The 27,879-nt window shown below is 46.0% G+C and overlaps 1 protein-coding gene across 1 annotated transcript; it reads right to left on the reverse strand.

Annotated features, from left to right (window-relative positions):
- Positions 1–847: 847 nt before the first annotated feature.
- Positions 848–26,471, reverse strand: LOC144485788 (extracellular calcium-sensing receptor-like). The gene is made up of 6 exons (XM_078203876.1): positions 26,263–26,471; positions 24,220–24,511; positions 15,092–15,895; positions 8,231–8,458; positions 3,650–3,773; positions 848–1,761 (listed from the first exon to the last, which is right to left on the reverse strand). The coding sequence occupies exons 1-6, from the start codon at positions 26,469–26,471 to the stop codon at positions 848–850; spliced, it is 2,571 nt and encodes an 856-aa protein (XP_078060002.1).
- Between the last annotated feature and the right edge of the window lie 1,408 nt (positions 26,472–27,879).

The raw sequence follows: 27,879 nt of genomic DNA on the forward strand, positions 1-27,879 counted from the left end.
TTAAAAATAACGGTTGCTCATTTATGACCGAGACGAGGAGGAATTTCTTCAGCCAGAGGATGGTGAATCTGTGCAATTCATTTCCATAGAAGACTATGGAGGCCAGGTCATTGAGTGTATTTGAGACCGAGATAGATAGGTTGTTAATTGGTAAAGGGATAAAGGTTAGAGGGAAAAAGCGGGAGAATTTGGTTCGGAAACATATCAGCCATGATCGAATGGCGGAGCAGATTTGATGGGCTGAGTGGCCTAATTCTGCTCCTATATCTTCTGGTCTTATAGTCCAAAGATGCACTGGTTTGGCCATGGTAAATTGCCCCTTAGTGTCAGGGGGCTTAGTGGGGTAAATATGTGGGATTTAGGGGATAAGGGTTGGGTGGGATTCTTGTCAGTTCAGGCTCGATGGGCCAAATGGCCTCCTTGTGTACTGTAGGGATTCTATGACTCTATGATTCGATGATTCTTGTGACAGAGATGAGGAGAATTTTGTTCTCCCAGAGTGTCGTGAGTTTCCGGAAATCTCTTCCTCAAAATTCTGGTGGAAACAGGGTCAATGAATATTTTAAATTCAGAGGTAGGTAGGTTCTTGATAAGCAAGAGGGTGAATGATTATTGGGGGTGGGGGGAATGGGGTGTTGAGATTCCAATTGAATCAACCCTGATCTTGTTGAATGTCGGAACAGGTTCAAGGGGCTGGGTGGCCTACACCTGCTCCTCATTTGAATGTAATTGAAATTGGTACTTTTCTGAGTGTTGCAACAAAGCAGCCCAAAGTTGCAGTGATTTGATGAGGGTAAAGCATTGGACAGTGATTCTAAAGTGATACAGCTCCAACTTTGAAGAATTTTCAGATTTTTGTTGCAATCGATCTGCGCATTAAATATTTCTTTGTGTTCTTTTCTGGTTGGAGGATGATGATGTAACACTTGGGGGCAAAAATGCAGAACAGCAGACCGAAGCTCGACGCCAGAATTGCAAAAACTTCTACGGCCACCGTGTACTTTCCTGGGGAGCTGACGTAAGCTGGGATAAACGTGATCCACACTGCGCAAAATATAAACATGCTGAAGGTTATAAAAGTTGCCTCGTTGAAGTTATCTGGCAGTTTTCGGGCTAAAAATGCGAGTGCGCAGCACAGACACGCAAGAGCACCGATGTAACTGAACACACAGCAGAAATACACCATGGAGCCAACGTTACATTCCAGTATAATGATAGTCTTGTAGTACTTTGTGCTGTTAACAGGGAAAGGAGGTGAAGTGGTGAGCCAGATAATACAAATGATAGCCTGCACAGAGGTGAGGGCACAAACATTCAGTCTTTGATGCATTGGGCTAAACCATTTGATCTTCGTATTGTTGGGGAGTCTGGTTTTGAAAGCCATTAACACGACGAGCGTTTTGCCCAAAATACACGAGAGGCAAAGGACAAAAGTTATACTGAAAACTGTGTGACGCAGCATGCAGGACCAGACAGAGGGTTGGTCAATAAAGGCCAGAGAACAGAGGAAGCAAAGTGTTAAAGCAAAAAGGAGCAGGAAGCTTAACTCCGAATTATTGGCTTTGACCAGAGGTGTCTGCCGGTACTTGTAAAAGATAAAAGCTGTCGCCACAGTCAAGCAGGCTCCAATCACTGCCAGCGTCATTAGGGAACTTCCCATCTCATCATAAAATGAAAGGAACTCAATCTTCTTTGGCACACATTGAGTCTTTAACCCATTGGACCAATATTCTGGCGGGCATTTCAAGCACGATACTGAATCTATGGAGAAAGCAATACAACGCATTGTTGGTATTTCAAGGTCATACGCGTAGACTGATTCTGAAAGTAATTAAAAGGGTCCCAAAGAACCCCCCCCCCCCCTCCACCCTCCAGCCCCACCCCTGCAACCCTGACCCTCCCAGCAGTGTCAGGTTCCAAAGAATAAAGAGAAGTACAGCACAGAAACAGGCCCTTCGCCCCTCCAAGCCTGGCCGACCATGACGCCCTAACTAAACTAAAAAAAAACCTTCTGCCCTTACTCGGTCTGTATCCCTCTATTCCCTCCCTATTCATGGACCCATCCAGATGCTTCTTAAATGTTGCTAATGTTCCTGCTTCCACCACCTCCTCTGGCAGCGCGTTCCAGGCACCCACCACTCTCTGCATGAAAAACACCCCCCACATCTCCCTTAACTTGTTCCCCTCTCACCATGAACCTGTATTCCCTTGCAATTGACACTTCCACCCTGGGAAAAAGCTTCTGACTATCCACCTTGTCTGTGCCCCTCATAATTTTGTTGACCTCTGTCAAGTCTCCCCTCAGCCTCCGTCTTTCCAGTGAACACAATCCTAGTTTATGCAATCTTTCCTTCAATGCTTGAGCTGGTTGTATAATGTATAACATAACAAGATCCCACATTTTGGCTGGGATTCTCCCCCAAAAAAATTCTAAGCATAAAAACTGGAGTAAATCACACTGGTTTTTTCAGTGGGATTTTCAAAACGAAACTCCCACATTCTGTGCATCACAGACTGCCCTCGTGTGAATCTCATTGAAAATCCAGGGGCAGGGCCTATTCCCGTTGGAGAGGCTGACAGCATAGCGCTGAGCAGGCCACAGTGCATGCGCCGATCTGTCACAGCGGAGAATCGGCGCATGCACAGTAGCCCCGCACTGCTGGCCTCCCAATCGCTGGCCAGTGCTATCACTGGCCAGCCCCACGACCTGCATTGCTGGTCGTACAACCCCCCCACCACCCAATCGCTGGCCTCCCGGATGTGACTGGGCCAGCCCTGACCCCCCCCACCTCGATCTTCCGCCGACACCAGCAGCCCTGACAACCCCCTGCAGTCCCCACTAACCTCCCTCCCGCAGCCCCAACACCTCCCAGCAGGTTGCCCCCCCCCCCCCCCCCCATCCTGATGGCCAGCCCCAATCACTGGCCTCCCTCCCTCTATCACCAAGCCCAAGTACAGAGTGGCAGCGGGACCTCCCACCTCTATTGATCTCTCCCCGAGAGGCCTCGCCCCATATAGCCCCCGCCCCCTTGGCATTGCTGCTGCCTGGTGCCATTTCCAAAGTTCCCCCTGGGCATTGCCATTTTGCCCTTTGGGCAGTGCCAGTGAGCCAGGTTGGCACCCCCCTTTTACACCCAACCTCCTGGGGGGCCTGCATGGCCTCCCTTCACTTCAGCGGGATCAGGCTGGGAGCCCCCCACAAAGGGGAACATCTGTTCAATGTCCACCTCATCAATCCCCTTCAGTATTTTATATACCTCAATCAGGTCCTTCCTCATTCTTCTAAACTCCAGTGAGTACAAACCAAGCTACTCTACTGCTTCTCTAACGAGATGGGAGGAAACTGTTTCCACTTGTGTAAGAGTTGGTAACTCAGTGATGCAGCCTGAGTACAATGGGTGAAGGTTCTGGGGATTGGCTGGGGTGATGAGATGAGGAGAATTTTGTTTGTGCATCACGTAACAGTGGCGGAAGCAGATTCGATGCTCATTTCATTTTGGGTGTTTATTTGAAAGGGGAACATTTGGAGGATGGTGGGGAATGAATGAGAGAGTGGGATTAATTAGGTTGCTCATGCATAGAGCAGACAAAGGCACAATGCGGACAATGGCCTCCCCCTTTCTGTGCTGTGAGATATGTTCAGTCATACCTGTCAGGTTGCTGATCTCACCGTCAGAGCAAGGTATGCAGGTGAAACAACACAAGGGCATTTCTTTTTTGACTGTTTTCCATGTTCCAGGAAGACAACTGTCAGAGCAAACTCCCCGGGGGACCTAGGATAAATCAATGGTATTAAATTCAATCCAGTGGCCTCGAAAAGATGAAAACACTTAATATCATCTCATTCTATCACCAAAGTAAGAGTACTGTGGAATACCGTGTACAGGTTTGGTCTCCTTGTTTAAGAAAGGCTACAAATGAGTTTGAAGCAGTTCAGAGAAGGTTTCCTCGACTGATTCCTGGGATGAGGGGGTTATCTTATGAGGAAAGTTTGGACAGGTGTATTCCCTGGAGTTTAGACCGAGAGGAGATCTTATTGGAATGGATAAGAAGATCTTGAGGGGATTGGACAGGGTGGATGCTGAAAAGTTTTTCCTAGTGGAAGAGACTAGAATTAGGGACACCGTTTAAAAATAACAGGGCTGGAATTTTCCGGCTGTTTACGCCAGCGGGATTCTCTGGTCCCGCTGCAGTGAGCGGTGACTTGGCTGAGTGCCAAATTCTCCATCCTTGCTTGCAGCAGCGGTGGGGCGTGAACAGCCAGAGAATTCTCCCTTAGGTCGCCCATTTAAGACGGCAATGAGAATTGTTTTCTCTCTCAGAGGGTTGTGAGTTTATCGAGCTCTCTCCCCCTGGACAATGTTGAAGGCCGTAAGGTTACTGAATATTTTTAAGGCAGAGGGCGACAGATTCCTCACCAACAAGGGAGTTAAATGTTCTCAGGGCTGGAGGTTCGGATACAATCAGGACAGTGATGATCTTATTGAATAATGAAGCAGGCTCAAGGGGCTGAATGGCCTACTCCTGCTTCTAATTTGTATGTTTATAAGTAAGACATATATTTATTACCTTTGGTTTTCATTTATTACAATTATCCCAGTTAAGAAAATCTTAGTTGCAATTAAATTTGAAACAACAGTTTATAAGCAAGATGTAACTTCAAAACCTGCTGAATATAGTTTAATAAGGAATCAAATTAGCTAGATTAGATCAGTTACTAGTGGTGTACTGCAAGGATCTGTTTTGGGGCCACTGCTGTTTGTCATTTTTATAAATGACCTGGACGAGGGCGTAGAAGGATGGGTTAGTAAATTTGTGGATGACACCAAAGTCGGTGGAGTTGTGGACAGTGCGGAAGGTTGTTGCAGGTTACAGAGGGGACATAGATAAGCTGCAGTGCTGGGCTGAGAGGTGGCAAATGGAGTTCAATGCGGGAAAGTGTGAGGTGATTCACTTTGGAAGGAGTAACAGGAATACAGAGTACTGGGCTAATGGTAAGATACTTGGTAGTGTGGATGAACAGAGAGATCTCGGTGTCCATGTGCATAGATCCCTGAAAGTTGGCACCCAGGTTGATAGGGTTGTTAAGAAGGCATACGGAGTGTTAGCTTTTATTGGTAGAGGGATTGAGTTTCGGAACCAGGAGGTCATGTTGCAGCTGTACAAAACTCTGGAGTATTGCGTACAGTTCTGGTCGCCGCATTATAGGAAGGATGTGGAAGCATTGGAAAGGGTGCAGAGGAGATTTAGTAAGATGTTACCTGGTATGGTGGGAAGGTCTTATGAGGAAAGGCTGAGGGACTTGAGGTTGTTTTCGTTAGAGAGAAGAAGGTTAAGAGGTGACTTAACAGAGGCATACAATATGATCAGAGGATTAGATAGGGTGGACAGTGAGAGCCTTTTTCCTCAGATGGTGATGGCTAGCACGAGGGGACATAGCTTTAAATTGAGGGGTGAGAGACTTAGGACAGGTGTCAGAGGTAGGTTCTTTACTCAGAGAGTAGTAAGGGTGTGGAATGCCCTGCCTGCAACAGTAGTGGACTCGCCAACATTAAGGGCATTTAAATGGTCATTGGATAAACATATAGATGATATTGGAATAGTGTAGGTTAGATGGGCTTTAGATTGGTTTCACTGGTCGGCGCAACATCGAGGGCCGAAGGGCCTGTACTGTGCTGTAATGTTCAATGTCCTAGAGGTAATTAAAAAACTTACCTGTAATAATACCACTACACCACAACCTACCCCAAGCATTAATGCGCTGGAATTCTACCGCCCCGCCTGCCACGGAATCAGAGCGGGCAAGGGACGGCCAATGGAAATGTCAACGGGATTTTCTGGTCTCGCTCGAGCGAACCTGTAAAATCTCGCCCTTGATCTCTGCAGCTCCCTCTTTTAAGATCATGGGGTGCAAACCATCAGGTCCAGGTGACTTGTTAGCCTTTTACTAGATTGGTCTAGTTGGACCAAGGAGCGGCACAGGCTTGGAGGGCCGAAGGGCCTGTTTCCTGTGCTGTACTGTTCTTTGTTCTTTGTTCTTTACTCTATGAGTTTGCCCAAAGCTATTTATTTGGTGATGGTGACTGGATTTCATTCCTCCCCAGTATTTTTTACTATTTCTGGGTCATATCCTCTCAGGTAAAGATCAATGCAAAATATTCAATTAACTCTTCTGCTTTTTTTTGGTCCCCATAATTACTTCCCCAGTTTCATTCTCGAAGGGGCCAATGCTTCCGTTTACTTCTCTTTTCCTTTTAATGTACTTTAAAAATCTCTTACTGTCTGTTTTAATGTTTCTCACTGGCTTACCTATATCGTTTATTTTCTCCTTCCTATTTTTTTTTAGCTCTGCATTCTGAATCTATCTTATTTTTCTGGCCTATCATGAACCTTTTCCATCTTATATGTTTCCGCTTTCAACTTAATACCCTCCTTAACTTCCTTGGTTATCCATGATAAGTTCTTCCTTCTCTTAAAGTTTTTCCTCTTCATTGGCATGCATTTTTTGCTGGCTGTCATGAATTATCTCCCTAAATGTCTGCCACTGCTCATCTATTGTCTTACCCACTAATCTATATGACCAGTCAACTTTGGCCAATACCATTCTCATACCTTCGTAATGTCCCTTCTTTAAGTTTAGCACTGATAATTCAGTGCCAACTTTCTCACACTCAAGCTGATTCCTTGTGATTCCTTAGAAGGGGGGGGGGGGGGGGCAGGGGGGGGGGGGCAGGGGGGGGGGCCAGGGGCTTGATCTTACTGGCTCGTTCCACCGGTCGACATGACAGTGCACTGGGATAGCTGGGCACCTGCGCAATGGCGCCCATAGAGCTCAGCAGCTGGCTTCTCAGTGAGAATAGGCTCTGCCCACCTAACCCCTGCTGGTGAGAATCATCTGGGCTGTTTTTTTTCCAAGTGCCGTACGATTGTATCTGGGACCGCGCCCAAATAATAGGTACGATTCTCTCCTTTTTGGTAAGATTGCCCTCATGATCTTTTCTCGTTGACTCCTCAACCAGCGGAAATAATATTTTCTATTCACCTTTCAGAATTAAATATACATATATAATAGATGATATAAGGGTATTAAAAAAGATTGATTGGAATGGAGGTGTTGCTGCCAAGGCTGCCATTTATTGTTCATTGTGAGAACACAGTGGTCGACCTTCCGCCACAATCAATGCAGCGAGGATACTCCCACAGTGCAGTTCAACAGGGACCAGGATGTTGACAGGATGTTGATGCAGTGACAATGAATAATGGGATGAAATGTTACAGCCTCGTTCACAGCTGGGATTTTCCATTCTCCCTTGCAACAGGTCCCTTTGCGGACGAGACCAGAGAATCCCGCCCATGGTGCGAGACTTTGAGAGGAATTCAGAGTTGATGGTGTTTCCATGCCCTGTTCTTCTGAATTTTTAAAACATTCATTCAAGGGGTGCGGGCGTCCTTGGGCAGATCAACATTTATTGCCCCTCCCTAATTGACCTTGAGAAGGAGGTGGTGAGCTGCCTTCTTGAACCGCTGCAGTCCATGTGGTGTAGGTACATCCAGAGTGCTGTTAGGGAGGGAGTTCCAGGATTTTGACCCTGTGACAGTGAAGGAATCACAATATATTTCCAAGTCAGGATGGTGAGAGGCTTGAAGGGGAACTTGCAGGTGGTGGCATTCCCATGTGTCTGCTGCCATTGTCCCCCAAAGTGAAAGTGTTCATGGGTTTGGAAAGTGCTGTCCAGGGAGTGATGGAAATGCTGAGTAGATATGTCATAGAATCCCAACAGTTTAGAAGGAGGCTATTTGGCCCATCGAATCTGCACCGACATTCCAACAGATCATCCCACCCAGGCCCTATCCCCATAGCCCACGTATTTGCACTGCTAATCCACCTAATCTACATATCTTGGAATACTAAGGGGCAATTTAATATGGTCAATCCACCTAACCTGCACATCTTTGGCCGGTGGGAGGAAACTGGAGCACCCGGAGGAAACTCACGCAGACACAATGAGAACGTGCAAACTCCACACAGACAGTGACCCGAGGTCAGAATTGAACTCAGGTCCTTGGCACTGTGAGACAGCAGTGGTAACCACTGTGCCACCATGTCGCCCATTAAATTAGTTAAGGAAGAAATTTCATAATGTAATGATACTTTAGGACTGACTCTTTGAGGTGATTCCAAGTCCATAATGTACAATCTAAAGCTGGCACAATTTAAAGATAAACTTACCTCCTTTTTCCCATTGATCCAAATAATATTTTCTTTGTTTATATAGAACCTTTTATCAAAAGCTACAAGTCCATCATAACGTCCAATTGTCACAACATGAGCAACACCTTTAGAATCCACCTGCCAATTTACCAATTCATATAATGGGACTGTATCTAAGTTTTCATCAAAGTATATACTTTCTCCATTCTTTGCGGTAAAATTCACAGCGTACATATGATGAAGTAGCTTGGGGAAAAGAAGAAAAAAAACAACAGAATTACATGCAAGTCATTCATGAGATTGTATCTCGCAACACAATTCACTGTGTAGTCTTAAATTGAAATTAGAAATCATTTTCAAATCTTCCCCCAGATCAAATGTTCAGGAAATTGGAAATTCAAATATAAATGAGTACTTAATCCATTTGGAAGATGTTATTTCAGGGGCTTTTCTGCTGATTGGAAGAGTTGCTCTAGTTTAAATATGTCTGTGACATTTTACACATGATAGCCAATTTTGACTAAAATTACTAACTGTTCTATAGACAGTGGTTAGAAGTAACCTAGGCCTTGTACACACACAATCATTGATATACAGCAACCAGAGAAAACCCCCTCCCTCCTGTCACAGATTCATAGAATCCCTACAGTGCAGAAGGACGCCATTCGGCCCATCGAGTCTGCACCGACAGAACATTCCACCCAGGCCCTAAACACGTAACCCCACGCATTTACCCAGCTAATCCCCCAAACCTACACATCTTGGGACATTAAGGGGCAATTTATTATCACCAAACACCTAACCTGTATGTCTCTGGGAGGAAACCAAAGCACCCAGAGGAAACCCACGTAGACAAGGGGAAAACATGCAAACTCCGTACAGTCACCCAAGGTTAGATGGAACCCGGGTCCTCTGTACTGTGAGGCAGTAGGGCTAGCCATTGTGCCACTGTGCCGCCCCAAAGATGTCATAAGTAAAGTGGATAACAGTGATTGTGTAGCTGTAGTATATCTGGACTTCCAGAAGACATTTATAAGGTGTTGCACAAAAGGTTAGTTCACATGGGATTCGTGGTAATTTATTAGCTTGGATAAAGAATTGCCTAACCACCACAAAGCAGAGAGTTGCAGTGGAAGAGTACTTTTTTAACTGGACCTCTGTGGCAAGCGGTGTTCCATAAGGATCAGTGCTCGGGCTTCTGTTGTTTGTAATATATATAAATGATTTGGAGGAAAATGGAGGTGGTCTGATTAGTAAATTTGCGGATGATACAAAAATTGGGGGAGAAGCGGATAGTGAGGAGGATTGTCAGAGGATACAGCAGGATATAAATCGGCTGGAGACCGGGGCCAAAAGACGGCAGACGGAATTTAACCCAGACAAATGTGAGTGAATGCGGTTTGGAAGGCCTACTGCAGAAGGAAAATATACAGTAATTGGTAGAGCCCTTAGAAATATTAGCATACAGGGGGATCTAGGCATGCAGATCCACAGTTTCCCGAAGGTGGCAACTCAGGTCGACAAGGTGGGCAAGAAGGCGTATGGCATGCTGGCCTTCATTGGTTGGGGCATTGAGTATAGGAATTGGAAAATCATGTTGCAGCTGTATAAGACTTTGGTTAGGCCGCATTTGGGGCATTGTGTACAATTTTGTTTGCCACATTACCAGAAGTAGTGTGGCAACCAGAATTAAGGGAGGTTTAATTAAATTATTAAGGGGTTTGGAAGAGTAAGTGAGGAGGAACTGTTTCCCTTGTCACAATGGTCAGTAACTAGAAGATACAGATTAGAACCTAGAGGGGAGATGAGGAGATTTCCTTTGCTGGGCAACTTGTCACCTTTGGGACGCTGTGTCTGAAAAAGTAAAGGAATCTCTGAAAATGTCATTATCTGCAAGGGGAGAAAGTTGTATACCTTACATCCTAACTCATTGCCACTTTTACATCCTCTCCACATCTACTTTGTCAATCCCCCTCATCATCTTGTACACCTCAATTCGATCTCCTCTCATTCTCCTAAACTCTGGGGAGTATAGGCCTAAACTGCCCAATCTGCCGCTGTTCATCAACTGTCCGACCATTTAGGCTTTCTGCCCTAGGGTCAAATCTGTCCTCGTGCCTATGTACTTATCTTTGTTTAACTCTAAAATGCTAGTGTGGGACTCCAGTTTCTCACCTACTATGATCACTCTTCTCCAGAGGTTCCTTAACCAGGACATCATTAATTTGCCCTACCTCATTACACAATAGCAAATCCAGAACAGCCTCCTCTCTCTTGGTTCCACAACATATTGCTCCAAAAGCCAATCTCTAATACATTCAACAAACTCTCCCTTGAGGCTACCTTACCAATGTGATCAATCCAGTCTATGTGCATATTAAAATCATCCATGATTATAGCCCTCAGTATTTCTTGGTTTATACTGTGTGCCACCTGTAAACCTGATTTAGCCCGTATTGGAGTTTTGGATGGGACTGGTCCTTCATCGAGACTCACCCTGCTAATTCCAAAAACAGGCTTGGCCAGTTAAACAGAACCAGGGGGTCCACATTTCTTGACATAGAACATAGAACATAGAAAAACTACAGCACAAGTTGTGCCGAACACATCCCTACCTTCTGGACCTACCTTTTTTTTTTCTTTCAGCACAGAACAGGCCCTTCGGCCCACGATGTTGTGCCGAGCTTTATCTGAAACCAAGATCAAGCTATCCCACTCCCTATCATCCTGGTGTGCTCCATGTGCCTATCCAATAACCGCTTAAATGTTTCTAAAGTGTCTGACTCCACTATCACTGCAGGCAGTCCATTCCACACCCCAACCACTCTCTGCGTAAAGAACCTACCTCTGATATCCGTCCTGTATCTCCCACCACGAACCCTATAGTTATGCCCCCTTGTAATAGCTCCATCCACCCGAGGAAATAGTCTTTGAACGTTCACTCTATCTATCCCCTTCATCATTTTATACACCTCTATTAAGTCTCCCCTCAGCCTCCTCCGCTCCAGAGAGAACAGCCCTAGCTCCCTCAACCTTTCCTCATATGACCTACCCTCCAAACCAGGCAGCATCCTGGTAAATCTCCTCTGTACTCTTTCCAGCGCTTCCACATCCTTCTTATAGTGAGGTGACCAGAACTGCACACAATATTCCAAATGTGGTCTCACCAAGGTCCTGTACAGTTGCAGCATAACCCCACGGCTCTTAAACTCCAACCCCCTGTTAATAAAAGCTAACACACTATAGGCCTTCTTCACAGCTCTATCCACTTGACTGGCAACCTTTAGAGATCTGTGGATATGGACCCCAAGATCTCTCTGTTCCTCCACAGTCTTCAGAACCCTACCTTTGACCCTATAATCCACATTTAAATTTGTCCTACCAAAATGAATCACCTCACATTTATCAGGGTTAAACTCCATTTGCCATTTTTCAGCCCAGCTTTGCATCCTATCTATGTCTCTTTGCAGCCTACAACAGCCCTCCACCTCATCCACTACTCCACCAATCTTGGTGTCATCAGCAAATTTACTGATCCACCCTTCAGCCCCCTCCTCTAAGTCATTAATAAAAATCACAAAGAGCAGAGGACCAAGCACTGATCCCTGCGGCACACCGCTAGCAACCTGCCTCCAATCCGAAAATTTTCCATCGACCACCACCCTCTGTCTTCGGTCAGACAGCCAGTTACCTATCCAATCGGCCAACTTTCCCTCTATCCCACACCTCCTCACTTTCATCATAAGCCGACCATGGGGGACCTTATCAAACGCCTTACTAAAATCCATGTATATGACATCAACTGCCCTACCTTCATCAACACACTTAGTTACCTCCTCAAAAAATTCTATCAAATTTGTGAGGCACGACTTGCCCTTCACGAATCCGTGCTGACTATCTCGGATTAATCCGCATCTTTCTAAATGGTCGTAAATCCCATCCCTAAGGACCCTTTCCATCAATTTACCAACCACCGAAGTAAGACTAACCGGTCTATAATTACCAGGGTCATTTCTATTCCCTTTCTTAAACAGAGGAACAACATTCGCCATTCTCCAGTCCTCTGGCACCATCCCCGTGGACAGCGAGGACCCAAAGATCAACGCCAAAGGCTCTGCAATCTCATCCCTTGCCTCCCACAGAATCCTAGGATACATTTCATCAGGCCCAGGGGACTTATCGACCTTCAGTTTATTCAAAACTGCCAAGACATCCTCCCTCCGAACATCTATTTCCTCCAGCCTATTAGCCTGTAACTCCTTCTCTTCCTCAAAAACATGGCCCCTCTCCTTGGTGAACACTGAAGAAAAGTATTTATTCATCACCTCGCCTATCTCTACTGACTCCATACACAAGTTCCCACTACTGTCCTTGACCGGCCCTAACCTCACCCTGGTCATTCTTTTATTCCTCACATAAGAGTAAAAAGCCTTGGGGTTTTCCTTGATCCGACCCGCCAAGGACTTCTCATGTCCCCTCCTAGCTCTCCTAAGCCCCTTTTTCAGCTCATTCCTTGCTAACTTGTAACCCTCAATCGAGCCATCTGAACCTTGTTTCCTCATCCCTACATAAGCTTCCCTCTTCCTTTTCACAAGACATTCCACCTCTTTTGTGAACCACGGTTCCCTCACTCGGCCATTTCCTCCCTGCCTGACAGGAACATACCTATCAAGGACATCCAGTATTTGTTCCTTGAAAAAGTTCCACTTTTCATTAGTTCCTTTCTCTGACAGTTTCTGTTCCCAACTTATGCCCCCTAATTCTTGCCTAATCGCATCATAATTACCCCTCCCCCAATTGTAAACCTTGCCCTGCCGTACGGCCCTATCCCTCTCCATTGCAATTACAAAAGACACCGAATTGTGGTCACTATCTCCAAATTGCTCTCCCACAACCAAATCTAACACTTGGCCCGGTTCATTTACCAGTACCAAATCCAATGTGGCCTCACCTCTAGTCGGCCCATCCACATATTGTGTCAGGAAACCCTCCCGCACACACTGCACAAAAACTGCCCCATCCAAACTATTTGACCTACAAAGGTTCCAATCAATATTTGGAAAGTTAAAGTCCCCCATGACAACTACCCTGTGACCCCCACACATATCCATAATCTGCTTAGCAATTTCTTCCTCCACATCTCTATTACTATTTGGGGGCCTATAGTAAACTCCTAGCAACGTGACCGCTCCTTTCCTATTTCTAACTTCAGCCCATATTACCTCAGTGTGCAGATCCCCCACGAAGTGCCTTTCCGCAGCCGTTAAACTATCCTTGATTAACAATGCCACTCCTCCACCTCTTTTACCAGCTTCCCTACACTTAGTGAAACATCTATACCCCGGAACGTCCAACAACCATTCCTGTCCTTGTTCTACCCACGTCTCCGTAATGGCCACAACATCGTAGTCCCAAGTACCAATCCACGCCCCAAGTTCATCTACCTTGTTCCGGATGCTCCTTGCATTGAAGTAGACACACTTCAACCCACCTTCCTGTCTACCAGTACCCACCCTTGACCCTGATACCTTCCCCAATACCTCACCACCCTCACTGACTTCTGGACTACAACTCCCTTTCCCACTCCCCTGACAAATTAGTTTAAACCCCCCTGAAGAGCCGTAACAAATTTCCCTCCGAGGATATTGGTGCCCCTCTGGTTCAGGTGCACCCCGTAAGGTTCAGGTGCACCCCGTAAGGTTCAGGTGCACCTATAACCCTCCATCCTATTAAGCTCCATGTACTCATCCAGGAGTCTCTTAAAAGACCCTATTGAGTTCGCCTCCACCACCACTGATGGCAGCCAATTCCACTCGCCCACCACCCCCTGTGTGAAAAACTTACCCCTAACATCTCCCCTGTACCTACCCCCCAGCACCTTAAACCTGTGTCCTCTCGTAGCAGACATTTCCACCCCGGGAAAAAGCCTCTGAGAGTCCACCTGATCTATGCCTCTCAACATCTTATACACCTCTATTAGGTCTCCTCTCATCCTTCGTCTTTCCAAGGAGAAAAGATCATGCTCCCTCAGCCTATCCTCATAAGGCATGCCACTCAATCCAGGCAACATCCTTGTAAACCTCCTCTGCACCCTTTCAATCTTTTCCACATCCTTCCTATAGTGAGGCGACCAGAACTGAGCACAGTACTCCAAGTGGGGTCTGACGAGGGTCTTATATAGCTGCATCATTATCCCCGGACTCCTAAACTCAATCCCTCGATTGATAAAGGCCAGCACACCATACGCCTTCTTAACCACCTCCTTCACCTGCAGGGCCGATTTTAGAGTCCTATGGGCCCGGACCCCAAGGCCCTTCTGATCCTCTACAGTACTAAGAGTCTTTCCCTTTATATTGTACTCCTTCATCCCATTTGACCTACCAAAATGGACCACGACGCATTTATCTGGGTTGAAGTCCATCTGTCACTGACATTGAAGCTAAATTGGGAAACTTATTGCACTCTCCAAAAATTTGGAATTTGCAGTGTAAATCCAGCGGCAGAGGCCAGACCCAGAGAAAACATTACCCGGAATCCAATAGCTTAACATCCGCACTGTAACGTAAGGTATCAATATAGTGAAATAAAAAACAAGTAGCATAGTGAGAGAGATAAGACATATGGGGACAGAACTTTGACTTTGACAACCTGACATTTCTAAAGTATGAAGATAAAAGCAAAATACTGCGGATGCTGGAATCTGAAACAAAAAGAGAAAATGCTGGAAAATCTCAGCAGGTCTGACAGCATCTGTGGAGAGAGAATAGAGTCTGGATGACTCTCTCCACAGATGCCGTCAGACCTGCTGAGATTTTCCAGCATTTTCTATTTTTATTTCTAAAGTATTCACGGATTTCCAAGAAGGTTCAGATATCCTACCTCCCAAAGATCAAGTTGCGAAAAGGTAAAGTTAGTTTTTGATAGCATCTTATTGAGTGAATGTGCAATTGCGTACACAGCTTTGTACACATTGTAAGCGATTCTCAGCTGCGATGTATCAGTGTATTGATTATCGATTTCTTCCAGCTTTTCCTCTCCAGTGCACAGTTTCACCTCAACATCGCTGTCCCTCAGGCTCAGGTTTTCCGGCTTTTGCCAGAGGCATTCAAACATGGTTTCCCAAAATTCTTCCACAAAGACATTTCCGGAGTAGTTGGAAGGGTGAACTTTGAGGAGGAATTCTTTCAGCCCCGGCAGGATCGCTTTGGGTACGGCGAAGCCCAGTGTCCCCGCCAGGAATCTGGTGTCTCTCTTGGGGGAGATGCCGGGCATAGTGATCCAAGACTCACTGCCGATCCACTGGATCCCAGTCACGTTCTGGCGCACTAGTTCCTGCAACAACACTGCCATGTCTGCCTGAGCCACGAAGGCAACGATGATCTTGGTAGTGGCTCGCTGGATGGTGTCGATGAGACTACTCAGCTTCTCTTTGGAGTCTGTTTTGTGGACTGCTTCGGAGAAAGCGATGCAAATGCCGAAACTCTCCATGCTTTTGATAATCTCGTCCATTGCCAGGGCCCCGTAGGTGGAATTGCTCCTTATTGTCCCAATCCAGTTCCATCCAAAGTATTTGACAAGCTGGGCTAGACCATCCACCTGGTGGTAGTCATTTGGGATGGTTCGGAAGAAGGTGGGGAATTCGTACATGTTGTTGAGATAGTCGTAAGCAGCAGAATAGCTGAACTGGAGAATGGAAAGGACAAGTGAGAGTTAGAAATTCCGATTGGATTGTTGGCGAATTGAATGTGGTCTTATCAACAATCCCAAAGAAAATAAAGACATTAAAAAGTGGGTGAGTTTATAAACATTTTCATCAAAGCAAAGTACTGAAGATGCTGGAAATCTGAAATAAAAACAGAAAATGCTGAATAAACAGTTAAAGTCATCATAGGCCCAGATGACCATAAGCTGCTCTACCCTTTGGCTAGTGGTGATTTAACCTGTGGATCACCACATCTCAGGCAAGGTTGAGAAGGCAGAGCCTTCATGAATAACCTCAGCCGGTACAAGAATTGAACCCCCCGCTCTTGGCGACACTGCATCACATACCAGCCGTCCAGCCAACTGAACTAAACTGATCCCCCTTGATAAACACAACAGGTCTGGTAGCTATTGTGAAGGGAAAAGCAGAGTTCTGTGGCTAGGATTTTCCGGTCCCGCTGCAGTGAATTAAGTATTGGCTGAGCACCAAATTCTCCATTCTCGTTGGCAGCGAGGCATACGAAACCAGAGAATTCCAACCTACATTTCAGATCTAAACAATTGTTTTGTATTGTAATTGAAACATTAGTTTGGTTTCTCTCTCCACAGGCGTGCCAGACCTGCTGAGTTTTTCCAGCATTTTCTGCTTTTATTTTATATATGGGAAATGATTAACCTTTGGGAATCGATGAGTGATCGTCTATTTAATTCTTAGATGTGCTGGTTATTCTTGAATATTTCAGTTATCAGAATGCCTGTGCATCTTATTGGTAAGAATAACATGGAATGACCTACTGGTGATTGGTGAGACATAGCAGACTTTTACTTTGGTTGGCACGGTGGCACAGCGGTTAGCACTGCGGCCTCACAGCGCTAGGGACCCGGATTTGATTCTTGGCTTGAGTCACTGTCTGTGTGGAGTTTGCACATTCTCTTCGTGCCTGCGTGGGTTTCCTCCAGGTGCTCTGGTTTCCTCCCACACTCCAAAAATGAGCAGGTTAGGTTCATTGGCCATACTAAATTCTCCCTCAGTGTACCCAAACAGGTGCCAGCCAGAGTGTGCCAACTAGGGGATTTTCACAGTAACTTTACTTCACTACTTTGGTGGGGAGACTTTCAATAATTCCATCACGAGTGCAGAGGAATATTTCTCAATAGTTGAAGCAGTTGGTGAAGATCTGATCTGCTCCCTATCTAGATACAGGCTCTGTAAAGTGGAAGGCAGTATTCACCATTTTAGGTGTCAAAGCAATTCTCTCCTTACTGTAGTGACAACTTTACTTGAAACATAATCTCCAGGCATTCAAACTGCCAGCTTGTGGTTAATTTTATTAGATTCAGTTTTAAAAGCTCCCTTTCAGCAAAAGACACAAAAATACAGATAGAGTTTACACCTTTGTCAAGGCATAGGCCAGATGCACAAATCAGACTTTGATTGATAACCTTCATTCTTGACAACCGTTAAGGAAGGAGATAGTGGCTTTGGAGAAGGAGCAACAAAGAATCATCAGGCTTGTAAAGCACCTCGGGATGATTTGTTACATTAAAAGTGCTACATAAATTGTTATAATATCTGGAGTTTAAAATCTGAAAAGTGATTTCATTGAAATTTATAAAATTCATCTGTGAGATTATGGTCATTGGACAAATAATCTAGAGGCCCAGGTTAATGCTCTGGGGATCAACTCCCACCATGCCAAGTGGTAGGATTTAAGTTCAATTAATAAATCTGTAATTAAAAGTTAATCTCAGTGATGGTGAGAATGGAACCATTGTCAATTGTCATACAAACCCATCTGGTTCACTGCTGTCCTTTAGGGAAGGAGATCTATCTCCTTACCTCGTCTGGCCTGTATGTGACTCCAGGCCCATAACAATGTGGTTAACTCTCAACTGCCCTCTAGCCCCGAAGCCATCCAGCAAGCCACTCAGTTCAAGGTCAATTAGGGATGGGCAACAAATGCTGACCTTGCCAGTGACACCCACATCCTATTAATTAATAAAGGTTACTTCCCTGGCTGGAGACTTCAGAACTGAGGGTCATAATCTTGGGATAATCTGGGGGGTGGGGGGAGACCATCATGTCAGATGGAGGTGGGGAGTAATCTCTTCACTGAGAGGGCTGTGAATCTCTGGAATTTTCTGTTCCGGAGCATTCTGGATGCTCCATTGCTGAATATATTTAAGGCGAGGATAGATTTTTGGTCTCAAGGGGAATTATGGGATATGGGGAGTGGTCAGGAGAGTGGAATTGAAACCCAAAATTAGCCATGATTATATCAAAGGTAGAGCAGGCTCAGCAAGGCGTATGGGTCCATACCTGCTCCCAGCTCTTGTATTCTTATGTTTATGAGATTGATATATTTTTGGATACCAATGGAATCAATGGATCTGTGTGGAGTTTGCCGAGTCTGCACATTCTCCTCGTGTCTGCGTGGGTTTCCTCCGGGTGCTCCGGCTTCCTCCCACATTCCAAAGATGTGCGGGTTAGGTTGATTGGCCATGCTTAAATTGCCCCTTAGTGTCCTGAGATGTGTAGGTTAGAGGGATTAGTGGGTAAAATATGTAAGGATATGGGGGTAGGGCCTGGGTGGGATTGTGGTTGGTGCAGACTCGATGGGCCGAATGGCCTCTTTCTGTACTGTAGGGTTTCTATGATTTCTATCTCAACAGCCCACCGCCACCTTCTCAAGGGCAATTGGGGATGGGCAATAAATGCTGGCCCAGCCAGCGATGTCCACATCCCGTAAATGAATTTAAAAAGGTGGAAAATGGAGTTGACGTAAAAGATCTTATTGAAATGCAGAGCAGGCTCAAGGAGCCTTATTATGGGATCATAGAGTCCTTGCAGTGAGGAAGGAGGCCATTCGGTCCATTGAGTCTACACTGACCACAATCCCACCCAGGCCCTATTCCCATAACCCCACTTATTTACCCTGCTAATCCCCCTGACACTAGGGGCAATTTAGCATAGCCAATCAACCTAGCTCGCACATTTTTGGAGTGTGGGAGGAAACCGGAGCACCCGGTGGAAACCCATGCAGACACGGGGAGAATGTGCAGACTCGGCACAACAGTGACCTAAGGCCGTAACTGAACCCAGGTCTCTGGAGCTCTGAGGCAACAGTGTGCCCCTGTGACGCCCTTATGGTTTATTTCTGCTCCTATTTCTTATTTTCTAATACCTCCATGGGGTTGAATTGTTTTCAAACTATATGAGGTTTAAATGGTCATAGAGTCATAGAGTCATTGAGGTTTACAGCATGGAAACAAGCCCTTCGGCCCAACTTGTCCATTCTGCCCCTTTCTTTAAACCCCTAAGTGAGTCCCAATTGCCCGCATTTGGTCCATATCCCTCTATATCCATCTTACCCATGTAACTGTCTAAATGCTTTTTAAAAGACAAAATTGTGTTCAAAATTGTCTACTACTACTACCTCTGGCAGCTTGTTCCAGACACTCACCATCCTCTGTGTGAAACAATTGCCCCTCTGAAACCTTTTGTATCTCTCCCCTCTCATCTTAAACCTGTGCCCTGTAGTTTTAGACTCCCCTACCTTTGGGAAAAGATATTGATTATCGAGCTGGTGTATGCCCCTCATTATTTTATAGACCTCTATAAGATCACCCCTTGGCCTCCTACGCCTCCAGAGAAAAATGTCGCAGTCTATCCAGCCTCTCTTTATAACTCAATCCATCAAGTCCCGGTAGCATCCTAGTAATTTTTTTCTGCACTCTGTCTAGTTTAATAATATCCTTTCTATAATAGGGTGACCAGAACTGTACACAGTATTCCAAGTGTGGCCTTACCAATGTCTTGTACAACTTCAACAAGACATCCCAATCCCAATGTATTCAATGTTCTGACCGATGAAACCAAGCATGCTGAATGCCTTCTTCACCACTCTGTCCACCTGTGACTCCACTTTCAAGGAGCTATGAACATGTACCCCTAGGTCTCTTTGTTCTATAAGTCTCCCCAACGCCCTACAATTAACAGAGTAAGTCCTGCCCTGGTTCAATCTGCCAAAATGCATCACCTCACATTTATCTAAATTAAACTCCATCTGCCCACTGGCCCAATTGATCAAGATCCCGTTGCAATCCGAGATATCCTTCTTCACTGTCCACTATGCCACCAATCTTGGTGTCATCTGCAAACTTACTAACCATGCCTCCTATATTCTCATCCAAATCATTAATATAAATGACAAATAACAGTGGACCCAGCACCGATCCCTGAGGCACACCACTGGTCACAGGCTTCCAGTTTGAAAACCAACCTCTACAACCACCCTCTGGCTTCTGTTAAGAAGCCAATTTTGTATCCATTTAGATACCTCATCCTGGATCCTGTGAGATTTAACCTTATGCAACAACCTACCATGCGGTACCTTGTCAAAGGCCTTGCTAAAGTCTAAGTAGACAACGGGCCCGATTTTACCATTTTCATTCTAAGTGCCGAATCTGGGCGTAATGCAGATCCGACTTAGAAATCTACTTTCAGGTACCCCCATACGCTCTCAGCCATCTCCATCCCATTCGCGCTGTGGGCGGGGCTTAGCATGGCCGAAACAATCGGAGCTCTGAACTGCGCATGCGCAGTTGGAAAAAAATTGGAAAAAGCGCTCCTGTATCAGATCGCTCCCGGGCCGCAGAAAGCGGAGAAAGCGGACCGGGAGTGAAAAGCAGGAGCGATGGACCCCACACATATCACTGTCCCCCCTATCCACCTCCCCCCCCCCACTACCCACACACATCACTGTCCCCCCTATCCACCTCCCCCCCCCACTACCCACACACATCACTGTCCCCCCTATCCACCTCCCCCCTACTACCCACACACATCACTGTTTCCCTCATCCACCCCCCACTACCCACATACATCACTGTCCCCCTTATCCACCCCCCCACTACCCACACACATCACTGTCCCCCTTATCCACCCCCCCACTACCCACACACATCACTATCCCCCTTATCAACCCCCCCACCCACACACATCGCTGTCCCCCTTATCCACTCCCCCCGCTACCTACAAACATCACTGTCCCCCTTAGCTACCCCCCTCACTACCCACACACATCACTGTCCCCCTTATCTACCCCCCTCACTACCCACACACATCACTATCCCCCTTATCCACCCCCCCACTACCCACACACATCGCTGTCCCCCTTATCCACCCCCCCCCACTACTCAGACCGATTGCCAACTCTGCCCCCCCTCCCCACCGATTGCCCGCAGAGTGGCAACAGATCCCCGTGCCCCCCCACCAGAGATCCATCTGCCGCCCCCCCCGAGATACACCTTACCCGCCTCCCTCCTCCCCCCCCCCCCAGTCAACGATCTAGCCTCACTCCCCCCCCCACCCCCCCCAGAGAATGGTCTGGCCTCACTCCCCCCTCCCCCTCAGACAACGGTCTAGCCTCACTCCCCCCCTTCCAGAGAATGGTCTGGCCTCACCCCCCCCCCTCCCCCCCCCCGCCCCAGACAATGATCTAGCCTCACTCTCCCACCCCCTCCCAGAGAATGGTCTGGCCTCACTCACGCCCCGCCCCCCAAGACAACGATCTGGCCCCACTACTGCGCCCCCCCCCCCCCCCAGAGAATGATCTGGCCTCACTACCCCCCCCCTCCCCCGCCCCCCCCAGAGGAACATCTGACCCACCTCCTCCTCCCTCCCCACCAGACAACGATCTGGCCTCATTCCCCCCCACCCCCAACCAGAGAATGATCTGACCCGCCTCCCTCCTCCCCCCTCCCACTGATCTGAGTCAGAGAGCCGTTGGAAGCTCTGAACTCACTCTTCAGCAGCTGGAGCGCCCGTTTCAGACTTTTATTTAGCAGGTCCATTACGGCGCGGTTCCGGATTGGCAAACACGGTGGTAAAGGGGGAAATGCTGATAAAGTTGGGCGGGCAGTTCATTAATTCAATTTAAATGCATGCAAATGCATTTAAATCGTCGTTGCGCCCGTTTTGGGTGCGAATCGAATCACCGCCATTCCCGGGTTTTGGTAAAGTGGCAATCTGTGCGGACGCGGGCGCGGATCACGTTAATGGCCTCACACCCGACTTTACCATGTTTTCGCACCCGAAAATGGGCACAACGCAATGGTAAAATCGGGCCCAACATAACTGCACTGCCCTCATCTACCTTCTTGGTTATCCCTTCAAAGAACTCTTATCTAATTTGTGAGACATGATTTTCCACTCACAAAGCCATGCTGACTGTCCCTAATCAGTACTTGCATCTCTAAATGCCTGTAGATCCCGTCTCTCAAAATACCTTCTAACAACTTACCCATTACAGACGTGAGGCTCACCGGCCTGTAGTTCCCAAGCTTTTCCCTGCAGCACTTCTTAAACAAAGGCACAACATTTGCCATCCTCCAATCTTCAGGCACCTAACCTCTGACTATTGATGATTCAAGTATCTCTGCTAGGTGACCCACAATTTCCTCCCTAGCCTCCCACAATATCCTGGGATACATTTTATCAGGTCCTGGGGATTTATCTACCTTGATGCACTTTAAGACTTCCAGCACCTCCTTCTCTGTTATATGTACACTCCTCAAGACATCACTATTTATTTCCCCAAGTTCCCTTACATCCATGCTTTATGATAACATTTCATTCTTTATGCATATCATTCACTTGATTTGAACAACATTTGGATAACTAATGGTGATGTAAAGACGCATCGCAGAAATAGAAACAGTCCATTCATGCAAAAATAAGCTTGATCAGCATCTTAAACAAACAACATTTTCAGTTCCATAATCTGGCGCGTCAAGGATGGAATTTTATGGCCTCGCTCGTCCCGAATCCCTAAACTCCTGCCTGAGGTCAACAGACCTTTCCAGTCTGCCCCTCGCCCACTCCGATTCCCGTGCTGGGCGGCGGGACTGTAAATTTCCGGCCCAAATATCTACCAAAATTTTAAAATTTCAATTGACAAAATTAACCTGAACAGCCTTTTCATAGAGTGAGTTCCGGACTTCCTCTACCCTTTGTGTGAAAATCAACGTTAAAAGCCTTATCACTTTTAAGATAAGCATAATAATAAAGTAAAGGCAAAATACTGCGGATGCTGGAATCTGAAACAAAAACAGAAACTGCTGGAAAATCTCAGAGAGAAGAGAGCCAATGTTTTGAGTCAGAAGACTCTATTCTCTCTCCACAGATGCTGTTAGATCTGCTGAGATTTTCCAGCATTTTCTGTTTTTATAACAATAAAGTCACTGTGTTCTGATCACAATGTTAGATAGAAACACAGGAGATGATGCCGGAATATGAAACAATATTATCAGGAGAGGATAACCAGTCTTCAAAAAGAGACAGCTGAGAGGTGGCACATATAAAATTCTATCTAGAAATTACTAAATATTTTGATTGAGCAGGCACAAGGAAAATATTTCCATTTATGGGGAAGGGAAAACGTGAGGCCATCAAGACACTAGACAGAAATCAAATTCAGAACAAACTCATTTGTGCATTGAGTGGTGAGAATGTGAACCTCACTCTCACAGAGCGTAATTAAAGATGTTTCTGCAGATGCATTTAAGAGGAAGTTAGATAAAAGTGAGGGAGAATGAAATTGAGGTTCAGTTGATAAGAGTTAGCTGAGGAAGGTTTGGAGAGGGTTTAAGAAGGACATACATGTCAGCCTGCAATGGTCGGGCCAAATGGCATGTTTCTGTTTTGTATGATGTGGAGGTGCCGGCGTTGGACTGGGGTGGGCACAGTAAGAAGTCTCACAACACCAGGTTAAAGTCCAACAGGTTTATTTGGCATCATGAGCTTTTGGAGCGCTGCTCCTTCATCAGGTGAGGGACTCACCTGATAAAGGAGCAGCGCTCGGAAAACTCGTGATACCAAATAAACCTGTTGGAATTTAACCTGGTGTTGTGAGACTTCTTACTCTGTTCTGTATATTCTATGTAATCCTATGCAAAGTGCCCCTCCCCCACCCCCTGTATATGGGGAGCAGTAATATATAAGCAAAATATCCTGAATGTTGGATATCTGAAATAAAACAGAAAAAGCTGGGAGTACTGCGGGAACCTGAATCGTTGACTCTGTTTCTCTCTCCATCGGCCTGTTGAGTATTTCCAGCATTTTCAGTTTTTATTGTAGGCCTATATATATCTCGATGAGAATTGGTTTGATCAATATTTCAAATTGTACTTGGAAATAAACCATGTTTGAAATCAAACAGCGATCGACATATAAAGGGCTATCTCTTCTGTCATGGACACAGCCGGAGTGCAGGGGAAAGGTGCTGATGTAGTGCCGTCCCTACCATTGTCACGTTGAAGGGAGTGATGACTCTGGCAACTGCGACAGACTGCATGGATTCCGCATCTGTAACTATCGCCGGGATGTTAGAGGTCGTCTTGCACTTCGGGTCAGCAAGAGTTTCCTCTTGTCCGCTAATGAGCAGGGTGGTCACTTTGGTAGACATAGCAGGGTCCCCGCAGCCATCGTGAATCTGGTAGCCCAGTGTAATGTTCGGTATCAGGACCTGCTTCCTGTTTATCTCCTCGATGGTGTAAATCATGGTCTGGGCAAACTGAAACTGCGTCAGATCAAAACTGCAGGATAAACAGACAGATAATTATCATGTGCCAGCTTTTAACTGTCTAAAGGGAAGGCGCGTTGAGTTGGAGGAAAACCAAGGGTGTGAAATTGCAGGCCAGTCTATCTCTGATGGAGTAACACAGTCTGTATCTGGTTAGTATTGGTCCCGAATTGTATTCTCAAGGACAGTGGGACCAAGAGTTGCTCCATCCCCTAGATATATTGAGATACTAAACTGGTCATGAACCTTCACTCTGCTTTTGTGATTTCACTAATATTAGAATAGAAATTGATTGTCCACGTTTGTCCTTGAGTGAGTTAGGATATTAGTGACCAATAGGAATCTCTATCCACTTACTAAACATGTTGCTACATTGCCATCACACTAACTCTGTCCCGCTTACCTTGTGTTCAATGTAGCGACAAAGCAACTCTAATTTTCAAGGCGTGAAAAATTGAAATTTAGTGCTTTTAATAACTTATTCGGCTTAATAGCTGAAACAAGTCTTCAATCCAGTTTGGCTTGACACCCAGACAAGAACTAATTGGTCCTATTTGGAAACATATCGTAAAGACATTCGGTGTGATGGTGTGTATGTCTTGTCCAGAAATAAGAACCTAAATATTTTTAATGAACAAGTTGTTGCATGTAGCGACCAGAGTTCCTCCTCTCCCGGCGAGACTACCGACAATTTCGCTTATCAATAATTCATTGACTGTGGATTTGGGGATATTCTGATTTGCAACCTCAGTGAGAATGAGAGATAGACTCCACACTTGCAGCAATAGCGGATAATCTTCTTTCGTTTGAACCTTTTGCCAACACATTTCTGGCCATTATTCAACAGAACCGCTATTCAGATAATTGGTGAAACGTTCCTCCCGCATATAGCTGGGGTTAAAATCGGACATGGACAGACAGATCGGCTCATTATAGGACATGCCCAATATTCAATCATACTGAAGTCAATGGAACTGGATATGAGACAGAGCCTATAACAGGACACGATGCCTTCTTGGCTGCCTTACCTTTCTGGCTAGGTCCAACCTCACTCTGGCATCTTAGTGATCATCACAGTGCCCCAACATGGGGCAAATTCCTGGACCTTCCTCCAAAACAGCAGGGTGGCTGTGCCTACACTACATGGTACAGTCGTTCAAGAGGCAATTCAAGCCACCTTCCCAAGGGCAATTCGAGATGGACAATGCAATTTCAAAAATGTTATCACCTAAAGAAATTGAGAACACAGCACAAGAAACAGAAGCAGGATGAGGCCATTCGGCACTTCAAGCCTGCCCCACCGTTCAGTATGATCATGGCTGATCTATACCGGCCTCAACTCCTTTTCTGTGCCATTTCCCCATGGCCCTCGATACCTCAATCTATCAAATATTTATCCATCTCCATTAATCAGCACACAATTCATTTTATCAAGCAGATGCACCTGGCCTCTGGAAGGTTTGTAGCTGTTACCTTCAATTCCATGCACTAAACTTCAGGTCAACAGCAAATTCCACAACCTCATTATCTATTAGTCTCTGCAATTCAGTCCATCCCAACTCCATTAGATTCGATAAATAAATCTGGAATTGTAAAGCTAGGCTCAGCAATGGTGACCATGAAACTATCATGATGTGGTCTGCATTGACAGAAAAACATGACATGCCAAAGTTCAACTCGGTGCAGGAGTCAATTCTTCAATCAGATCGAACACAAGTAAAATGGGAAGGTTTAATTCGGTTCCTATCTAGGCGGAACACTGACCTTTTGCACTCTGGGGGTCCTGGCTGGGATCTGAAGTCGAGAATTTTCTCCTCTCTGTAATAGTGAATGTTAAACGATCCGCCAATGACGATGTCCCCGTCTTTTGCTATCCGAGGTAGGTCAAACCTCCCTCGAAGTCGACAGAGTGAATCATTCTGCCCCCAAACCGGGCCAGGCAAAAGATACAGCAGAAACAGGAGCTGACACATGGCGATAGACTAGTTCCAAAACACTGGTCCTGACTGAGTTTTTATACCCTTGCAGACACCACAACACACACGCACAGAATTGGCCAGCATTACACTGAATTGATTAAAAATACCAAAGAATTGGAACAATTCCAAAGGAATTAGTTTAAGGTTCTGCTCATGTCTCCAGAGGAGACAAACCCAGATTGGGTTGGTGTATATTCCTTTGTGATCGAAATCATTGGGAAAGAAACGCAAAGGTCAGAGTCCACCTGTTTCCCAGATGTTGCAATTTCCGCATGTTACATAGCAACAAGTGAAGCACCACCGAAACAGACCATTCGGCCCTAAAGGCTCACCCCAGTGTCAATGCCCAATATTGTCCACCTCTTGCCCTTTTTCATTTAACCCCATCAACAATGCCTTCTATTTCTTTGTCTCTGAAGTCTTTACCTAACTTCCTGTTAAATACATTTTTTCCCATTGGCCTCTACCACGCCTTGTGTTCCACATTCTCACCACTCTCTGCATGAAGGGTTTCTTTTGTATTTGGTCTGGGAGGTTGTTAGTGATGACACTTTATCTTTGACTTGTGGTCTCCACGCAGTGAAAACATCTTCTCTACCTCGCTGTCAGGGTACCTCCTGAAAAGAGCCCCAGTTTGTCTTAGCTTGGGGAGATAGTGATGTCACGACTCACAGTCCAATGGTCAAAGCTAATGCTCTGGGGACACAGGTTCAAATCCCACTAGTGGAATTTAAATTCAATTAATAAAAATCTGGAATTATCAAGCTAGCCTCAGCAATGGTGACCATGAAACTATCAGAATGTAGAGTAGATGGACTTCAGTAAGGCTTTTGACAAGGTCCCACATGGGATACTGATGAAGAAAGTCCGAGCCTTGGGATCCAGGGCAAATTGGATCTAACATTAGCTCAGTGGCAGGAGGCAGAGGGCAATGGTCGAAGGTTGTTTTTGTGACTGGAAGCCTGTGTCCAGTGGTGTTCCACAGAAATTGGGGCTGAGTCCCTTGCTGTTTGCAGTGTACATTAATGGATATGAAAGTAGGAGGTATGACCAGCAATTTCATATTGGTGGTAAATAGTGAGGAGCAAAGCCTCAGATTACAGGGTGATATAGACGGGCTGGTCAGATGGGCAGAGCAGTGGCAAATTGAATTTAGCCCTGAAAAGTGTGAGGTGATGCATTTTGGGAGGACTAACAAGGCAAGGGAATACACAGTGAAGGGTAGGATGCGCAGAAGTACAGAGGACCAGAGGGACCTTGGGATGCATGTCCAAAGAACCCTGAAGGCAGCAGGACAGGTAGATAAGGTGGTTAAAAAGGAATATGGGGGTGAGGGGGTGGGGGGGTGGGGGTTACGTGATCTGAGCACAGGAATAGTCATGTTTCTGTATGCTCTGGAGCT

Source organism: Mustelus asterias, chromosome 3 (genome assembly GCF_964213995.1).
Source record: "Mustelus asterias chromosome 3, sMusAst1.hap1.1, whole genome shotgun sequence".
NCBI classification, from domain to species: Eukaryota; Metazoa; Chordata; class Chondrichthyes; order Carcharhiniformes; family Triakidae; genus Mustelus; species Mustelus asterias.